Source organism: Corylus avellana, chromosome ca10 (genome assembly GCF_901000735.1).
Source record: "Corylus avellana chromosome ca10, CavTom2PMs-1.0".
Classification (NCBI taxonomy): domain Eukaryota; kingdom Viridiplantae; phylum Streptophyta; class Magnoliopsida; order Fagales; family Betulaceae; genus Corylus; species Corylus avellana.
The window spans coordinates 14555387-14573370 of record NC_081550.1 but is presented as its reverse complement, the minus strand read 5'-3'; the positions used below and the strand labels follow the sequence as shown (position 1 = coordinate 14573370).

General features: G+C 38.2%; 1 protein-coding gene across 1 annotated transcript; it reads right to left on the bottom strand.

Annotated features, from left to right (window-relative positions):
* Window positions 1-2029: 2029 nt before the first annotated feature.
* Window positions 2030-6427, bottom strand: LOC132164411 (protein disulfide isomerase-like 1-4). The gene is made up of 12 exons (XM_059574918.1): window positions 5796-6427; window positions 5252-5381; window positions 4487-4652; window positions 4280-4398; window positions 4077-4157; window positions 3468-3554; window positions 3298-3372; window positions 3062-3130; window positions 2897-2977; window positions 2675-2809; window positions 2515-2571; window positions 2030-2427 (listed from the first exon to the last, which is right to left on the bottom strand). Exons 1-12 carry the CDS (start codon window positions 6338-6340, stop codon window positions 2260-2262), a joined length of 1713 nt encoding a protein of 570 aa, XP_059430901.1. The 5' UTR covers window positions 6341-6427; the 3' UTR covers window positions 2030-2259.
* Between the last annotated feature and the right edge of the window lie 11557 nt (window positions 6428-17984).

The following is a 17984-nucleotide window of genomic DNA, read 5'->3' as shown; positions in this document are numbered from 1 at the left end:
AACCCTATTAGCCATTGCAACTGCCAAAGGTTGGGTTCTCCATCAGTTGGATGTGAACATTGCGTTTCTTCATGGGAATCTTGATGAAGAGGTCTACATGACCATGCCACCTGGTTTCAGGATTAAGGGGGAGCCAAAGGTGTGTAGATTAACAAAGTCTTTATATGGCCTTAAACAAGCATCAAGACAGTGGTTTGCTAAACTTTCTACCACAATTCTTAGTCTTGGTTTCACTCAAGCAAAGTCAGATTATTCCCTTTTTACTAGGGTTCAAGGGTCTTCTTATATTGCTTTATTGGTGTATGTTGATGATATTGCAATTGCAAGCAATGATCCTGCAGCAATCAAGGTTCTAACTATTCTTCTCAATGAAAAATTTCATCTCAAAGATTTGGGGATTTTAAAATTTTTCTTAGGCCTAGAGATTGCTAGATCAGATAAGGGAATTTCTGTCTCTCAAAGGAAATATGCCCTAGAAGTGTTACAAGATTCTGGTTTATTAGCTTCTAAGCCAGCTAAATTTCCAATGGAGCAAAATGTGAAGTTGTCTAAGGGTAGTGGTCCTCTATTAGATGATCCCACAAGCTATAGGCACCTTATTGGAAGATTGCTTCACTTGACAGTGACTAGACCAGACTTATCTTACTCAGTTCAAACATTGAGTCAATTCATGGATAAACCCTACCAACCACATTTAGATACATCACATAGGATTTTAAGCTACATTAATTCTGCTCCAGGGCAAGGGCTATTTTTTCCAGCTATCTTAGATTTCAAGGTTAAGGCTTTTTCTGATTCTGATTGGGCTGGTTGCCCTAACACTAGGAGGTCCATCACAAGTTTCTGTGTATTCATTGGTGACTCTATGATATCCTGGAAATCCAAAAAGCAACAAACTGTTTCCAGATCATCTGCTGAAGCTGAGTACAAGTCTATGGTTGTTGTATCTTGTGAGTTAACAAGGTTGTTTTCCCTTTTGGATGATTTGCAAGCCCCTTATCAAAAGCTAGCTTTGCTTTCTGTGATAGCCAGGCAGCACTCCACATTACTGCAAACCCTATTTTCCATGAACGAACCAAGCACATAGAGATTGACTGTCATTTGGTTTGTAAGAAAATTCAGTTGGGGCTACTCAAGACTTTGCATGTTCCATCTCATCATCAATTGGCAGATATCTTCACCAAACCTCTTGGTTTTGCATTGTTTACTAATCTATTGTCCAAGATGTCTGTACTTGATCTTCACCATCCATCTTGAAGGGGAGTATCAGGAACTCAAAGTATTTTGAGTTTCTGTAACTACGATCGAGCGCTATCAAGTACTGTTAATAAATGCGATCGATCGCACTAATAGAGAAGAAATAATAAACTCTCTGTTAGTGCGATCGATCGCTTTCACACGCGATCGATCGCACTCCGATGTCTTGAACTGCTTCTGATTAGTTAAGTTGTTGAAGAGTAGTTATTCTTTCTGCTAAGTTGATTTGTAAATAACAACTTATTGTTATGTAGTTAGCAGTTAGTATATGCTATAATAAAATTCACAAGAAAATATTTCTCTCAATTCTTGAGTTCACTAGTTTTACACTCCGCTAGTTCAATTTTTGTTAGTTTCCAAGCCACAGTGTTTCAACTGCACCACTCTCTCTCACTAGCTTGGGTTTTTCTTTCTCTCTCTAACCTGATTACTCCTCTCTCTCTCTCATCAAAAGCTAGGAAGGGGTGTTTTCTTTTCTTTGTGGCTGTCGATGGTTGTAGAGGAAGCTCTTGTCGCAGGAGGAAGGATTTGGAGGGAAATTTGCACGAATGAAAATTTGGGAGAGGGTTATTATGTTTTGACCAAAAGAAATGCGCACCCAAAAAACAAAAAAAAAAAAGGTCAAACGTGGCATGTGCCACATCACCGGTCATGCACACCGGTGTTCATAATATCATTACTCCAGGACACCCATGTAATACGGCACGAGCATGGATTACATTTTCCGAAAAAGAAATAATGCGTGGAAAAAAAAAAATAATTGAGAAAGTCCTGAACAAAGTAGTCCCGAAAATTAAAGGTAGGGGCTTTTTATTAAACTTTTCCGTAGAATGTTCCAAATGCAAAATTTAAACTTAATACCCTTGTGTTTTCTCTTTTTCTTTTTTCTTTGGGGGATTGGGGGTAGGGACTTACTCTATCCTCGTCTTAAAACTATTTCTTTTCTACCTCGCTGATGGCAGATAAAAGATACTTTTATCAGTTGTCATGCGATTAAAATCCTCATAGCTCGTCCTTCAAATCACTGGTGCTGCTCTCATGGCTCTCTTTCGCATCAGAACTCTCAGATTTTGGTGCTGGAGTTGGTTTCTGGAGCTTGAAAGGGATTGATGCATTTTTCTTGAGGAATTTATAAAACGCCACCACTGTACGATCGGTGTCTACCGTGATCTGCAAACACAAAGGAACCAAATATAGTTATATGATTATATAGAAATCAACAAAAGCAGAATAGATAAATTTTTGAATGCCACTCACTGGATCAAAGCTCTTGTTTCCTGCTGGGAAGAAGAGAAGCGTGGGGAAGCCGTCAGACTGCAAAAACGGTCGAACAGATTTTCAGAACAAAGTTTCTCTTCCATTTGGGTATTTAGTTTTCATAAAAAAACCAATGGCATAGATTTGACTTTGGTATTACCTTAGCCCTAGGATGCTCATTTGTTGTTCCATCCATCTTTGCTATAACGAGAGACTCAATGCTTCGTAGATGTTTGGCAAGTTTGTTGTATGTTGGCTCCAGGGCTTGGCAATGCCCACACCAAGGAGCATAAATCTGGTATTGCAGTTATAGACTAAAATTAGCCCCATAGACAGACAGATGGACATTATATATTTGCTTTTAATTGGATTCTGATGATACCTCAAGGAGAACATCCTTTGACTCGTCCAAAACAATTTCATCGAAGTTATTCCCAACCACTATCTTTACATCCCCATCATTCTGAGTCAATCGGAATACAGAATGTAAGTTCGATTAGAGGACCACGGCGACAAATCAATCAGCAAAAAAATGAAGATAACTTACAGTCTCAGGAATTGGATCTGACTTGAAGAATGGTTTTAACTTGTCTTCCAGGAAGTCTTCCCCAAAAGCCTGAGGAACCAAACATTCACATTCTTTAGCCAATAGTGAGCCTCCTCCAAGCACATTAAAAAGATACAATAAAGCAACTTAAGCAAATCCAATCCTATTCCTAAGTACAGTAACATATGCATACAATAAGTGGGAGAGAGAGAGAGAGAGAGAGAGAGAGTTCCAACCTTAATGTTCTCCAAGGTCAGTTCCCGATCAAGTACAAATTTCTTGGCATCGTCGTTTCCTGTGTACGCAATAACCTGTATGTACAAAAAAAAAACTCAATTCTACTGCACTGCTACCGAATTGAAGAATATAAGAAAAAGACAGATTGAACAAGGTAGGAAAAGATTACTTTGGGATCATTGCCACTGACACCAAAATAATCTGAAACAGGCCTTCCAACATCTTCATTATCCATTTCCACATGCACGAAGATAAGCTGCAATTAACCATTAAAAGAAGTACATTAAGTACATGGGAAATTTAGATTTGATTTCTGATTTCAGAATAATGCATGTGGCTATCACTGGCAGGAAAGAAAAAAAAAAAGGTTTAGATATCATTCATACATCAGTAAGTTGACTTTCATCACCCAATCCTCTTGATTCCAGTTTAATCGTCCAATTGATTGTTTCTTTTAATTCACTTTTAAGACACAAACTCCACAAAGTTTATAGGATAATCCCTCAATGGTAAAAACATGTTGCCTCATATACTGGATTCCTTAAATTTTTATATTTGTTCTCCAAAATGGAAAATACTATAAAAAAAGAACCACATTGGTTGCTAGTGAGCTTTCCATGTATTCATTCCAACCATTCTTCATATTCAAATAATAGAATTAATTAAAACCCCTTAAAGAGTGGTTTTGAGACCCCTGTTAACACTAAAACTTTCCTTGCATACATTCCAACTATTTCTCAAAACTCATGCAGAGAATCTTAAAAGTATGTGATCATACCTTTCCTTTGAAAGATTTTGATGCCTCGAGAAATACTGGGACAACCTTCTCTGTATCATTTGAAGCGGCAAATAGCATCAGCTGAAAATAGAAGAGAGAGAGAGAGAGAGAGAGAGAGAGAGAATCAGAGATTGTTAAACTCTTCACTTCAAACAAAACAATAACCTAGAGTCAAAATTAACACAGCATACACACCCACTTACCTGTTTCTTAATGGGACTTTCAAAAATCAAAGGGGCACTTTCCCTAGTAAAAGTTGTAACCAAAGGAAGCTTGTTGGCGAATACAAACTCAGCTATTTTAGACTTCACAAATTGACTATCTGAAAAATGAAAAATTGTTAAAACGATGCATCGACACAAATTTAATTCAAGATTTGCAACCAAAATTATAATTACAAAGAAACTAACCAAAGTAGCTCAATTTCTCAGCTTCCTTCTTAAGCAGGACCAAAGCAGGGCGTTTGGCTTCAGGGTCAACATGGAAAATTTTTGCCACGTCAGGATTGACAGTTTGGTAAAAATTGACATCATCTTCAAGCTTTGAAGCAGATGCAAGCTCCTCACTCTCAGGACCCTACGTTATTAGGGCAGCTCAGAGTTCGTCACGAAATCACAGCAATAGCCAATCACAAGAGTTACAGGAGCTTCTTCCAATATGAATTTAGCCTCTAGCTATATAAATATTAAAATGCCAAATGTACTAAAAGTTCCCCATAAATCTTCTTATAAAGTGTACATGGCAGTTGAGCTTTCACACCACGTGTATCAAACAACAACCCCCCCCCCCCCCCCCCCAATGCATTTGTTGTGTAGAGTACCCTGCATATGAGCTACAACATATTTGAAAAAAGATTTTCATGAGATAGATTTTGCACCACTCTTTGTGCATCTAGCATTAATCTAATAGTTCCCCTAAAACTTCCTACTTTGTTATTCACGGCCTGGAGAATTATTTGTAAGTAATAACCATAAAGGAAAATCTTCTACTAACGCTAATCCCCTCTATATTACAACACTCAAAAGCACATGCATTTTTCACAAAACTAGCGACGCATAAAAGGAAAGAACATCAGCCTACTATGATCTTGTATATATGTAGTCACCAGTCCAATTTAGCTCAAGAAATGCAAGAAAACAGAAATACTAAGATATGGTAGAGATTCAAAAACATACCACCAAAGAGCTGAGGTAGCCCAAAACAATTTTATTTTCGGAAGTCAATATGCGTTCAGCATCATCCAATGTGGTTATGTTGACAACACCAGGTCCTATCTTCTTCTTAATCCAGGTCACTATAGCATCTCTGAAATTTAAACAAAGAAAGTCAGCAGCCCTTCGCACATACAACGATGATAGAAACAACAACAAGACCCCTTCTTATCATAAATTTATTACTTCATATTCAGACCACTTCAATCTAGGGAACATCCTCACAAAAATAATTTACATATCATATGAATTTGATTAAAACAATTACTAACGTTAAAAAAATAAATAAATAAAAATAAAGAAAAAAGAGGAAAGATTTATTCATTTAAATCTAGAATAGGACATTTTCAAACTTTCAAATAAAAAGAACGATTTACTCATGAATTATTATTTTTAAATTAAAATGTATTTCCCCCTAGTCCAACGGATTTCTCAGCAACCAAACAGAGCCAGAACTAGAAATCTCAAACAAAAAGACCTCAATTATAGCGCAATTCAACACACTTACTTGTTCCTCTGCCCCGTATAAGGCTTGTGAACCCCGTCGACGAAGAAATACACAGTCGGAAACCCCTGAACCTCGTACTGTTGAGACAAATCGCTCTCCTCCGTCGCGTCCACCTTCGCCAATGCAACGTTCTCGCCCTTGAGCTCCGTCGCCGCAGCCGCGTACTCCGGCGCTAGCGCCTGGCAGTGCCCACACCACGGCGCATAGAACTCCACCATCACGAACTGATTCTTCTCCACGAACTCGCTGAAATTCCCTTCCTTCAGAACGACGACGTCTTTGTCGTCCACTTCCGGCTCCTTGTACTCGTCCTTGTACGCCGACTCGTCGAGATCGGTGTAGTCCTCGAGATCGTCATCATCGACGAAATCATCTTCAGGATGACCCGGATCTGATTGGAGGTGGTGGTGGGAGTTGTCGTCGGGTTCTTCGAGGAAGCTGAGGTCTTCGTCGTCATCTTCGACGTCTTTGGAGAGCGTTAGGGTGAGCGAGGAGAAGAGGAGGAGAGCGGTGAGCGAGAGAAGAAGAACGAATCGACTCGGCATTTTGAACACTGAGTCCGTGACACGGAATGAGTGAGATCTGAGAGTAAGAACCGAGGAGTAGGGTTTATGGAAACTAGAAAGTCAATAGTCTGAATCAATAAAAGAAAGGCCAGGCTTTGACGACGCCGTTTTTCTTGGGTTTAGAAACTGTTAACCGTCACCCATCTATGCCTTGAACCGTTAGCGTGCATTTAAACAAATCCAATCTTAAAACCGGATTTACACGCTGTAAATTATCATTTATCTTTATTTTATTTTTTAAATTTTGGGGTACAGAACTACAGATACAAGAACATGAAAAGTCTTATTTATGATTTTATTATATTTTTGGGCCAAAACTGGAATATATATATATATATATATATCTCTTATTCATGTGATTTGTCACCAGTCAACACTCACCAAAAGTGTGACCGCGAGAGACAACCAATAATAAGCAAATAAACAGGCTGTAAAACCGTAATTGTTCAAGAGTATTGGCTCTTTTTAACACACGCCATTTCTTGGTATCGGTACGATATACATGAAGTTATTTTAATAACAGTATGTATGCTTTAGTTTAATTAATAGTTAAAATTAAATTTTAAAGTTGACTTAATTTTAGAAGTTTTTAATAGAAAAAAGAAAATGAAGAGAGATTTTAAAAAATTCAATCTTGGCCGTTGATTAAACTACAGTATATCTGTTATTAAAATAACAGAATATAAGCCAAACCCAATATTAAAAGATACCATTAATTTTAAATGAATAATAGAATTTAAAGTTTATGGTAATCTTCATTTTATATTTATCGTTAAATGTATCAACTTTAAATCTAATAGTGAAATAGAGAGGATCTTATTCTCTTTTTGTAGCCTTAAATTGTTCATGGCTAATTTCTTTTTTTTTTTTTTTTTTTGAAAGAAAATTGGAGTAGCTTCATTAATTATCTCAAGATGACAGGTACACCTTGCTCAAAGGCAAGAAGATCTTTAATACATTCCGATGGGTTAGTGAACCACTCATTTTCCATGCCTTGTTGTGATGCCCTTCTTGCTAAAACATGAGCTATTTTGTTTTGCTTCTCTTGTCACATTTAAAATCTTCCAGTGGGAAAAGGATCGGGTGGCTGTCTTAATAGCCTCAATAATGTGGCCCTTATTACTCCAGTCTAGTTCATTTGATGTCACCGCCTACACCACCAACTTTGCATCGCCCACAAATTGAATCCAGTCATGGCCCAACCTGCTGCAAAAATGAATGGTTTCTAGAGCAGCTAGTGCCTTACCCATTGTTAGGTCTAAGCCTCCCAGCCGAGAGGAGCACTTTGCCGCTATCATCTGCCTCGTATGATCCCTCAGGATCACCTCCATTCCCCACCTTCCTTGCTGTTTATTGATTGACTCGTCCCAATTTGCCATTAGCCAGCCCACCGGCGGTGCCTCCCACTATGCGGATCTCACCATGTTGCTTGTAAGTCCTCCAACCACTTGAACTGCTTGATATTCCAAGATAGCTTCCGTAGTAGACTTAACAACTGCTGCTGGAGAGGCAAAAGGACCTCCATGTACAACTTCATTTCGCCTTAACCATAGACTCCTCGCTATGCCTGCGAACTGGAGGATTTCCTCTCTATCACACCTTTCAAACATCTTCTCAGCAACTTGTAGGAAAGTTCGATCACGAAAGGAGCTTTTCTGGAATATCCTTTCCCCTACGCCCCAGACATCCGTAGCTAAAGGGCAATTCCAAAGGACATGGGCCACCATTTCATCTTCTAACTCACAGATTGGGCACTTTGGGTTCTCGATAATTTTGCGCTTGTATTGGTTTGCTCTAATCAGAAGGATTTCATGACAGGCCCTCCATAAAAATCAAAAAATAAAAAAAAAATTCCACGTTTGGGATCGACAGTTTCCATAGCTTCTTCCAAATTACACTAGGCTAACCCCATGTGAACTTTTAGCTTGAGTCGCCTTTTCCACCTCTTTTTGCATATAATAAGCGCTAAATATTGAGAAAACCCCCTTTGTCGTAACTCTCCATACAAGAACATCATCGTGTTGTGAGCCACTGAGTGGTAAAGAGAGGATGAGTTGTGACTCCTCATGTGAGAAAATCTGGTTCACCAATGCATGATTCCACCCTAGTGGCGCATTATCTAGGAAATTGCTAACAGTGGCTGTAGGAGCTAGAAGAGACAGCGTGGATTGAATCTTAAAAGAGTGAGGTTGAGGAATCCACCTATCTTGCCATATAAGTATTTTTCACCACACCCCACTCTCCATATTCACCCTTCTCGAAGTAAATCGCACAAGCTTTGTATGCTTCTCCACGCAAACGACAGTTTTCTTCCTAATTGGGTTTCCAAAATTGAGCATTCTGGAAAATACTAGGATTTCATAATTTTTGCAATAAGGCTCTCCGGCACCTTCCATATCCTCCAACACTGCTTTGCCAAAAGGGCCGTATTAAAGCAAGTGAAATCTCGAAAACCCATGCCCCCACACCTTTTTGAAAGCCCCATACAGCTCCGACTGATAAGTGCTAAAATATTTATATTTTTAGCCTTTAACTTACATGTTTTAATCCTTTTGTTTTAGTTAATTCATGCCATTTTAGTTCCTTTATGTGTTTTCCATGCTTTTATAGGCTTTTGGAATAAAATGGAGTAAATCTAAAAGATTTGGGCTCAAAGAGAGAAATTGGGAAAAGTTGGAGCCCCTAATAGTGCGATCGATCGCAGGGAATCTGCGATCGAGTGCATTACCAGAGAAGACAAAGCATAAAGCGCCCATGCGCGATCGAGCGCACAACAGCACACGGGTTACGATCAAGCACACCTGTGCGCAGGTGACACATCAAGAGGCGACTAGATTGTCAAGTATTTTCATATTAGGGTTTTTCACCTCCCACTTGTAATAGGAATAAAACCTTATGAATTTCCTAGGTTTACTATGGTAACAAGGACTTCTAAAGCCCTATAAATAGAACTCTAAACCTTGAGAATAATCAAGCTGGAAAAGACACAACTGTGGGGAGAGGAATTGGAGGCTACCTTTCGGTTCTTTCTTTCCATTTTCTCTTTTAGTTTTATTTTTATTATGTGTAACTAATTTATTTAGTAGGGCTATATTGAAACCCTAGTTATGTTTAGTTAATATTCAATATTGGCGCCCTTGTGATGATCATGTTATGATATTTAACTTGATTAATGCCTGCTTTCATGAATTCCTCATATGTGTGTGCCAGATCAACATATGCATGTAGTATGGACTAGTTAGTTAAATCAATTTGAATGACCGAGTCCTGGGTTTAACATAAGTAACAAAAGAAATCCACACTGGGTTCTTGGGTTAATCAACATGGGGAACTGGAAGTATACACTCATGCCCTAGGCCTCGTGTGTTTGTCGATTTCCACATAAATTATGCTTTCTTAAAGAACAACTTAGTATACACCCATACTAAATCCTTTAAAAAGGAAAAGAGTTAGAGTATACACCCATGCCTAACTCGTTGTTTAGGGAAATCTATAGCTTAAAGAGTATACACCCATGCCCTTAGGTTAACAAACATTAGATATACATAACATGATCAAAACATTGGCATATTGATATATTAATTAAATATAATTAGTGGTGGATATCAAAGCCCTACCTTTTTATTATCATCAAATCAAAATCCAACCTTTGTTTTATTATACTTTTGGAATTTATTTTAGACAAAATTCAGCAATTCTCGTGGGAATGACCCCGTACTTGCATCCTATACTACTATGTTGACCTCGTGCACTTGCGGGTAAAACATCCAATTATTTGCTTATTAATTTTGTAGATATTTGTGACAACAAGTTTTTGACACTGTTGCCGGGGATTTCGGCAAATTTTGTTTATAATTATTTTCCTTTAGTTGTGTTATTTTAATTTTCAAATTTTCAATTTTGGTTTTTCCTTTAATTTATTTTTGTTTTAAAGTTTTCTATTTTTCTAGTTTTTTCCACAGTTCCCGTTTTGCCTCTGGAGGTGCACTCGAGCGCCCAACCAGGGCGATCAATCGCACATCCAGAGAGCAACACAGTTACTACACTAATTATAGATCTGATTTTTTTTTTCTTTTATTTCATGTAGGGTCATTTGAGTCTGCATATTAGTAAGTTTTCTTTTTTTATTTTTTTTTATTTTCCCTTTTAATTTTAACTTTTTGTTAATTTTTTTTTGACACATTTAGGGAGGCATTCCGACACCCCATAAACCATGTTCTTTATGCCAAGACCCTTATCACTATGTTAGAGAATGTCTTATAATGAGACAAATTTCTAACAATTTAATGGGCATAAGAACACATCGCTCTCTACACCGGGGAACGGCCGCTGTTTTGATTCCTGTAACCCAACATGGAGCCAACAGTCCAATCTCTCATGGCAAGCTCAAGCTCTCGGAATTCATGCTCAACAATCTCATGGACTGCAACATCACTCATATAAGCAATTCTATGATCATGCATATTCCTCTCAATCAACTCCACAACAGCAATGTCAGGCTGAACCACCTTCTCTTATAGATATGATAAATACATTGATTAAGACTATACAGCAAGCATCTGAGGAGATGAAGACCTACTTCAAACCGAAAGGCAATAGTCTCAAAGAAGAAGAAGCATATCAAGAGGAGCCATCTTCCACCTATTGGCCTCCACAATACCAAGAAGAGGAGCCATCTCCCCTATATGATTTGGACTCTTCTCTATATCAACAATATCAAGAAGAACCACCTCCTCCAAAAAGGTATGCCTTACAAGAAGCAGTTGATGCCTTACAAAAATAGTATGCTGACTTTACAAAACATGCGACAGCTCATCTTAACCGCACGGAGGAAAGAGAGCAATCATTTGAATAGATGGAGGCCCACCTCAAGCAAAAATCAGATACATTTAAAGAAGAAGAAGAAGAAGAGTGTCAAAGTGAGTTGGTGGCCAATCCTAATGAGCATTACATGGAGGAAGAATTCACCTACTATCATGAGCAAGTTGTCACGTTGAGGAAGAAGAGGTGGTTGAAAATCAAGTGGAAGAAGGGAAGGAGGAGCAAACCAAAGTGTCACAGGAGCCACATCAAGAAAGAGAAGAAAGCACTAAGATTTTTTCACCATTAACTCTTATTCTTGAAACACCAAGAGGCCAAAAGAGAAGTCTGTTAGAGCTACCATATGAGCAAATTGAGGACATCAAGATAGAGAAGCTCCCTGAATTTTCTTCTTATTTTATTCCAGTTCATGATTCCCCACCAGATGAGAAACTATTTAAGAAAACTCAAAGTGATCCTCCCCGATCTATAGACATTTGGAATCACCTTGCAGCAGAAAAGATTCATTCCCTTTGGTGCAAGAGAAGGAAAGATTGGTGCTTCAAGTTTAAAGTACCAAAGTCTGGCTGAAGACGTTAAACTTAGTACTCATGGGAGGCACCCCATAAGTTATCTTGTTATTTTATTTTTGTGTGTTTCATTTAATCTTTTTATTTATTTTAGGTTTTATTTCATTTTACTTATTTTTTGTGTTTTTTTTTTTTATTATTATTTTGCAAGGACAAGTGTGCTTTAATTCAAGTTTGGGGGTGTGCTATGAGCCATGCTTTCCAAGACGATGTCGTCCATCTCCCGGGTACACTCTTTCCTTAATTTAGACATATTTGGGAAAATGTGTCATTTAAGTTTGGAGGTATGGGAACACGTGTTGTTTACACATACTTTGTCCCAATTTCATATTTTGTTGTTTTGTGTGTTTGTTTATTTGAAAAATAAATAAATATATATATATAACAAACAAGTTTATGCATATTCATATTTGCCCTAAAATTTTAAGTTAATCTAAAGGAATTGTGGCTTGAATTCATCAATGAGCTTAAAATTTTGAACACATGATTTGATGAGAGAATTTGTTAGTTTGATTACTTGCTTAGGACAGTTGAAAAATCACATGTTTGATCTGATCACACAAGCGCATTAGCACATAATTTGTGAGGTATGACATGAGGTCTGATATGTGTTTCTGTATCTTGGATGAAATTGGATAACTTATTAGATGGACACTCTAGCATATATATATATATATATATGAAAAAAAGGGAAAGAAAGAAAAAATAAATAAATAAATAAATAAAATGATCATTGATAAGCTTTTCACTGAGTAACTGGACCTCTTGCCTCAAAGCATTGAGTGTTCACGTCAAAAGGTGAAATTTTTTGATTTGATTGATGTCATGGTTAGTTTGGTTTTGTAGCCTTCTTTACTCGAGTTAGTAGGTCGTTAGGGGTGTCTCTACACCTCATGCCCTAAAACCATTTAGTTTGGGAGTCATTGACTTAACACTCGTTACATGGGTCAATTAGAAAGCTTAAGGAAACCAAACATTGCACAACCTAATCAAAAAAAAAAAAAAAAAAAGAGAAAGCGAAAAAAGAAATATGCCATTGTTGTTCATTCTAATAGAAATTTCAGTGAACTTTGAGATATGGAGACATTACACGTTGGATAGATTTGGAAGCCTCATAATTTTGTGCTAGTTCACTTTACACTGTTGTCAAACTTGTGATGTTTTAGTATGTCCTTTGTAAGTAATTGAACTCTGAGATTCCAATTCATTGCGAAGATGGAGCTCATCTTTTTAAGCTTGCTAATGAATGAAAATCATGATCTTAAAGTAATACTTTAATTTTTGAGATGACATGAACTGTGCATGATGTTTGTGGGTAACATTTCTGGAAAACCCTCACGAGACTTCACTCGTCCTTTCGGGAATTCCTAGGGGTTTAAAAGACTTATTGCATACGTTAAATGCAATCGTATATCCCACGAAAGATGGATTTATGTTTTTGTTTTCTGTTTTTTCCATTTAGTATTTAGTTTTGTATGCTAAGGGACTAGCAATATGTAAGTTTGGGTTGTGTTAAGTGCTAAAATATTCATATTTTTAGCCCTTAACTTACATGTTTTAATTCTTTAGTTTTAGTTAATTCATGCCATTTTAGATCCTTTATGTGTTTTCCATACTTTTATGGGCTTTTGGAAGAAAATTGAGTAAATCTAGAAGATTTGGGCTCAAAGAGATAAATTGGGAAAAGTTGGAGCCCCTGACAGTGCGATCAATCGCAGGGAACCTACGATCGAGCGCATTACCAGAGAAGACAAAGCATGAAGCGGCCATGCGCGATCGAGCGCACAACAGAAGAGGCTCGATCGTGGACGTGCGATCGAGCGCACCCATGCGCAGGTGACACATCAAGAGGGGGCCAGACTGTCAAGTATTTCCATATTAGGGTTTTCCAACTCCCACTTGTAATAGGAATAAAACCCTATGAATTTCTTAAGTTTACTAGGATAACAAGGACTTCTAAAGCCTCATAAATAGAACTCTAAACCTTAAGAATAATCAAGCTTGAAAAGACACAACTGTGGGGAGAGGAATTGGAGGCTACCTTTCGGTTCTTTCTTTCCCTTTTCTCTTTTAGTTTTATTTTTATTATGTGTAACTACTTTATTTAGTAGGGCTAAATTGAAGCCTTAGTTATGTTTAGTTAATATTCAATATTGGCACCCTTGTGATGATCATGTTGTGATATTTAACTTGATTAATGCCTGCTTTCATGAATTCCTCATATGTGTGTGCCTGGTCAACATATGCATATGATATGAACTAGTTAGTTAAATCAATTTGGATGACCGAGTCCTAGGTTTAACATAAGTAACAAAAGAAATCTACACTGGGATCTTAGGTTAATCAACATAGGGAACTGGGAGTATACACCCATGCCCTAAGCTTCATGTGTTTGTCGATTTCCACAGAAATTATGCTTTCTTAAAGAATAACTTAGTATATTCTCATGCTAAATTCTTTAAGAAAGAAAAGAGTTAAAGTATACACCCATGCCTAACTCGTTGCTTAGGAAAATCTATAGTTTAAGGAAGTATATACCCATGCCCTTAGGTTGACAAACATTAGATATACATAACATGATCAAAACATTGGCATATTGATATATTAATTAAATATAATTAGTGGTAGATATCAAAGCCCTACCTTTTTATTATCATCAAATCAAAATCCAATCTTTGTTTTATTATAGGGGAAAATCCACTTTACCCCCCTAAAGTTTCAGGGGTTTTTCAATTTGAACCCCAAAATTTAAAAATTGGCAATGTACCCCCCTAATGTTTCAAAAATTTTCAATTTAAACCTTCCGTTACTAATTTCCATTAAATTAGACGGAGATTAAAAAAAAAAGGTCTGAGGGTAATTACGTAATTTCATAGATTTTTGTCCAATTTGACGGAAATTAGTAATGGAAGGTTTAAATTGAAAATTTTTGAAACATTAGGGGGGTACATTGCAAATTTTTAAACTTTGGGGTTCAAATTGAAAAACCCCTAAAACTTCAGGGGGTAAAGTGGATTTTTTCCTTTATTATACTTTTGGAATTTATTTTAGTCAAAATTCAGCAATCCTCGTGGGAATGACCTCATACTTGCACCCTATACTATTATGTTGACCTCGTGCACTTGCGGGTAAAACATCCAATTATTTTCTTATTAATTTAGGTAGATATTTGTGACAACACCAACTCATCCAAGCGATCCGTTTGTCATTCGCTTTTTGACCCCACCAAAACTTTTGCATTAGTGAGTTTATCTCCAAACATAATGACTTCGGAAGACGGAACACACTCATGCAATAAGTAGGAATAGCTTGTATGACCGCCTTCAAAAGGATCTCTTTCCCAGCTTGAGACAAGAATTTTAACTTCCAATCTTTTAATCGCTTACTAATGCTGTCAATAATGCTTTGAAAAGCTGATGTTCTCGATTTACCTACTAAGGCGTGAAGCCCCAAATAGGTGTCATATCTTTGTGTGGCTGGTATTCCCGCAAGTTCTAAAATTTGATTTTTTTTCGGCCGACAGAGTGTTGTTGCGAAAAAAGATTGCCGTCTTATCTTGGTTCAATTTTTGTCCAGAGGCCGCTTCATACACCCTTAAAATACTTGTCAAGTTGCTCCATTGTACAATATTGGCCCTGCAAAACAATAAGCTATCATCAGCCAAAAATAGGTGGCTAACATAGGGACCTCTTTTGGAAGTAGGGACTCCCGTCAGCAGCCCATCACTATTCGCCTTTGTCAACAACGAAGTGAGCGTCTTGGCACAAAACAAAAACAAATAAGGTGATAAGGGGTCTCCTTGTCGGATACCTCTAGAAGGGGTAATACTCCCACATGGCATCCCATTCACAAGAACTGCGTACTTGGCAGAGGTAATACACATCATAATCAAATTAGTCCACCTTATATCAAACCCCATACACCGCGCATAACCGCCTCCAAGAAGCTCCACTCCACTCTATCATAAGCCTTGCTCATATCAAGCTTGACCGACATAAACCCCTTTTTCTCCTTCATTCCGGTATGTATAGTATGAAGCGTCTCATATGCGGCTAATATGTTATCCAAAATCAGGTGACCCAGGATGAAAGCACTTTTTGTTGGGGAAATAATATGAGGAAGGACCCTTTTCAATCTATTAGCCAGCACCTTAGAAAGCAATTTATCAATTACGTTGCACAAACTTATGGGTCTAAACTCCGTCACACACGATGGGTTTTTAACTTTTGGGATAAGCACAATATAAGTCAAGTTTAAATCTACAGGCATTATTCCAGAATTTAGGATATTAATCACAACGTTACATACCTCATCCCCTATAGTGCTCCAATGTTTTTGGAAAAAACCGGCAGTGAAGCCATCCGGCCCGGTGGCTTTTATGGGGCCCATTTGAAGGAGGGCATCACTTGTTTCACCTCTTGAGAATTCTTTAAGCAGTTCTGCATTCATGTCCCTAGTTACCCCCAAATTAATGTGTTGAAGGCATTGCTCCATGTCCCCAACGTCCCCAGTAAAAAATAAGTTGGAGAAATATGTAACAAATGCCCATTCCACCTTCTCTAGAGTAGTCCACACCTGCCCCAAGTCATCCATTATTTCACCAATAAAATTTTTCCTCCTCCGTGCATTAGCACATTCATGGTAATAATTTGTATTTCTATCCCCATGTTTAAGCCATGCAACTTTTACTCTTTGACTCCAACGGACATCTTCTTGGTAGATCAGAACTTGTAAATCCTTCATCAAATTTTTCCTCTCCATACCCGAAGATCCCCCTTCTCTCCCTTGGAGAGTCAGTAGTTTCCTCTTCATACGGTTGATGGTGCCCAAGGGGTCTCGCCGAGTCTGTTGCCACTGCAACAACTAATTTTTACAAACACTTAATTTGCCTCCAAGCTTTCCCACAAACCGTCCTGCAGTAGAGCTTTACCCCATGCACGTTGGACCACTTCGCCATATTCCCCTTCAAGGGCCCAGCTAGCTTCATTCTTGAAAATTGGACCCTTTTTTCTCATCCCAGATTTTCCATCCAGTCCCAGAAACACAGGGAGATGGTCTGATCCCAAGGCAAGCTCCACCCTTAATTCAACTTCAGGAAAAAGATCCATGTACTCTTGATTTGCCACCCCCTATCAAGCCTTTCTTTTATGAAATCCGCATCATCCCAACAATTATTCCAGGTGTATTTAGGCCCCAAGAAGCCTAAATCCATTAAATCGCACTCCTCCAAGGCTTGCTGAAAGTCCCACATATGGCTTCTGCTTCTTGTATTCCCACCCCATTTTTTGAATGGAAATAAAATTTCATTGAAGTCCCCAATGCATACCCAAGGTAAAGGTGAAAAACGTGCCAAAATTTTTAGCAAGCACCATGATTCATGATGTTTACCCACATCTGGTTGGCTGTAAAAGCCAGTAAACTTCCATGGCACACAATTCGGTCGGTCACGAATCACGCCATTGATATGATGCTGACTATAATTTTGTATTTCTACATTGATCTCCCCACCCCAAAGCAACGCTAGTCCACCACTCCCTCCAATACAATCCACCACAAATAATCCATTGTAGCCAAGTTTACACCTAATTTGCTCCATTTTATTTTGACGGAGCTTGGTTTCCATAAGGAAAACCAAAGTGGGTCTCTTCTCCTTTGCCAAACAGCTCAGGGCTTAAACTGCTCGGGGGTTCCCAAGCCCCCGACAGTTCCAACTTAGAACCGTCATAGCGGTCAATGAGGCTGTCCCACAGCCTCCGCCACTCCCAATCTAGAAACATTTGTCACATTACAACTAAATTTCCGTCCCTTCTCAACAATTCGGACCATCTCTCCCATGTCCCTTTCTTTTTTTAGAAACCGGTGCATCATCCTCTTCCCCATACTTCCTTTTCCAAGTGACCGGTGCCTTCTCAGGATTACTGGTTGCTTCTTGGGCAGCTTTGACTGTCCGGACAACATCTACAGTCAATGGGCCAAGGTAGACAGATCCGCCTAGGCTACAATTCTGACCCAAACTTTACCTTCTTTTTTCTTTTTTTTTTTTCCCTGGTTCCTGGGCATAAAAACCCCCTTTTTACCCTTTGTCACATGAGAGTTTAAACCTTCAAAAGAATTTTGAAATTCTCCCTCTAGCTCACCGGTCTCGCCTAAAAGGGGAATTTCCTTATATGACAACCATGATTTACTCCCTCCTTTCTTATCATGATCACTTCCCTGCAACTCCGAATCAGCTC

What these genes read in the sequence shown, in the direction of transcription:
- LOC132164411 (XM_059574918.1), bottom strand. Translation starts at nt 6,340, where the DNA reads ATGCCGAGTCGATTCGTTCTTCTTCTCTCGCTCACCGCTCTCCTCCTC. An exon ending in TGAGAAATTGAGCTACTTTG is followed by an intron (nt 4,399 to 4,486) that starts GTTAGTTTCTTT and finishes TTCATTTTTCAG; the next exon opens with ATAGTCAATTTGTGAAGTCT. An exon ending in GAAACAAGAGCTTTGATCCA is followed by an intron (nt 2,428 to 2,514) that starts GTGAGTGGCATT and finishes TTGTGTTTGCAG; the next exon opens with ATCACGGTAGACACCGATCG.